The 2,500-nt window shown below is 35.2% G+C and overlaps 2 protein-coding genes across 2 annotated transcripts in view; one reads left to right on the forward strand and one right to left on the reverse strand.

The window, feature by feature from the left end:
* Positions 1–133, reverse strand: part of LOC125043112 (vegetative cell wall protein gp1-like) — a 17,323-nt gene extending 17,190 nt beyond the window's left edge. Inside the window, exon 1 of the mRNA XM_047639063.1 lies at positions 62–133. Coding sequence (XP_047495019.1) covers positions 62–133 — 72 coding nt within the window. The remainder of the gene's footprint in view (positions 1–61) is intronic.
* A 605-nt stretch (positions 134–738) lies between these two features.
* Positions 739–2,500, forward strand: part of LOC125043148 — an 8,835-nt gene continuing 7,073 nt past the window's right edge. The window contains exon 1 of the mRNA XM_047639122.1: positions 739–818. Within this exon, the coding sequence (XP_047495078.1) occupies positions 813–818 (6 nt within the window). The 5' untranslated portion in view covers positions 739–812. The remainder of the gene's footprint in view (positions 819–2,500) is intronic.

Here is a 2,500-nt window from a genome sequence, read left to right on the forward strand (position 1 = left end):
ATTCATACAAACATACATACATACATATATATATATATATATATATTTATATTCTTTGTACAGCCTTTTCGACCCATTGTATTTTGAGAGAATATTGTGTCCGTGTCAGCTGGAATTCCCAATGTAAAATCATGTGTTACCGGTTTACCAATTAATTCACTCTATTTTACTTAAACAGCAGCTGCGCACTTCATACATTATTGTATTGGCCATAAATTTATTTTGTGTCGTGTCCTTGGACGTGAAGAAAACAGACTTTAGAATTCGTGATCTTGACTAATCTCTTGATATAACGATCCAATAGAAAGTAAGTCTTCTTGCCACTTAAAAGAAGACCGAATTATTTTCGACATACAGTATCTTATTATTTTTATTATTATATTGTTTTGTAGGTTTGCTTGTAAGAAGAGATAAAAATATGCGATTCCTTTTTTCATCTTGGAGTTTCCGTGTTATTGTGAAGACGCTTGATAGATGACGTTCAAGGCTGAAACCGGTGATACCATTTCCGCAAATTCTATTCAGATGAAGTGTTCAAAGCGCAAGGAACAGAAGCCACATGATTATCTGAAAAAAAAAAAAAAATGTCTATAAGCATATAACCTTTCCAATTAAGTAATTCCCAGAGACTATATAACGGTGAGTTTTACCTAGTGACTGGTACCTGGGCGAGCGTATGGCGACATCTGGCACGGAGGGGTGATTACAGCAGTTGCCAAATGTCTCAAGATACCAGAAGGCAACCTCCGGTACAGTGCATATCTATACCTGAACGAGGAGGACCACAATATATTTCTACTGTTATAATTCGCATGCAAGTAAGTACAATTAACTTCTTTTGAGGTTTCTCTTCGTTTAAGAAAGTGTCTTCACAATTGTTTCGACTATTGAAATGTAGAAATATGCCTGTTACTTAAAATTTGCTTGTTATTGCCCGCTGTTAAAAACGACATGACAACAACTCCAATGAGTGTCAAAGATTGCGTTTTAAGTTAAAACACATGTTTTAGACCATAAGTTAACAAGATGGTTGGGATCTGATGCGATTATGACGTACACAAATTGCCTTTTATGTTCCGTCCTATGAATGAACGCAGGCGAGAGCGGATACGAACGGCTGTCACGTCACAGTCAGGAGCTCGTGACGTCACAGCAGGAGAGGGAGGAATAGGCCGTATCTCTTCGCCTTGAGAAATCGGACAGGGGTCTCAACAGATTTTTCCACCATCCTTTTATTCATTTGTCCTTCTATCTTCAAGTCTATCCACTCATAGTTAAAGAATCAAACAAGAAAGACGTAACATACAGATATCTCTCAAGCCGAAGTTTCCAAACGTAACATGACGCAATATTTGTCTGACGGTCCTCGCTCAGGTAAGACTTCCATTCCACTGTTTATCTTGGGCCGCTGCCTGATACCCGGAGAGGCCGGTACGAGGAACGCGAGGATGAATATTGGTGATAATTAGTTCCCGTCATTTTCGTGATGTGAATAATTATTTTGAGATGGTGGGAGAAATTGCTAAATAATATTGTAGCCGATGTTATTTTTATTTTCATTTATTTGTTTATTTTGTTTTTGTTTATCAGGTGATTGCCTAATGTATTTAGTTATATTATTAATACTATATTTTTATTTATTTTTTATTTTGCATTATTATTTTTTTTTGTATATGATTTTGATGTGATTTATAGTGTTATCATCGCAAATGTAATCATCACTTTCCATGACTTGCATAAAAACTTGAATGTGCGTGCGTGTGTGTAAAAAAAAGAATGAAACCAGACAATCTACTTTTTCTATTCCATTATAATTATGAATCTACATGATTAGTGTGAAGTAAATATAATCATCGCAGCCTTACATATTTACGTATGACTAGCAACGTTAAGGGGTATTATACGATCTTGCATGATGTTTATGTTACGTTAATTCAATGAAAATTATGAAGTTGTACAAGAGAGCACATGTACCTTTATCAAAACCACTTATTTTTAACAACATTGTTATATAACTGCAGCAAGGGAACCCAGCTTCGTATTTTGTCAACATCATTTTCATTAAGAAAGTTTATATATACACATTCTCTTCATAAAAAAAATCGGTTTCAATTCAATTAATTATTATGTGCCGGGCAGACAGCCGCCATAAGCATCCCCTGAATCCAGTTTTAATCAGACATAGTAATTGTAGTACTTCTGTGATAAGGATAAGAATATTAAAAACTGATAATTACCGATATGTGTTTAGTTTTCCGGTAAAGTGGTATCCTTGCTCTAAGATATTGCGTGATGCCCAAGACTCCATAATTTGAGAACGAATGGCTTTTGTAATGAAGGTTTCATTTAAGAATTCGATAATGTTGCATTCACCTACTTCTGCAATTGATGGAGGTCACCGTGTATTATAAGACAAACATAGGTTCATCACACGTAGTTTGCCACACATCTCATTTCCAAAATATATCATATTTATCACATACAAAGAGTTCACCGCACA

This window comes from Penaeus chinensis, chromosome 33 (assembly GCF_019202785.1).
Source record: "Penaeus chinensis breed Huanghai No. 1 chromosome 33, ASM1920278v2, whole genome shotgun sequence".
NCBI classification, from domain to species: domain Eukaryota; kingdom Metazoa; phylum Arthropoda; class Malacostraca; order Decapoda; family Penaeidae; genus Penaeus; species Penaeus chinensis.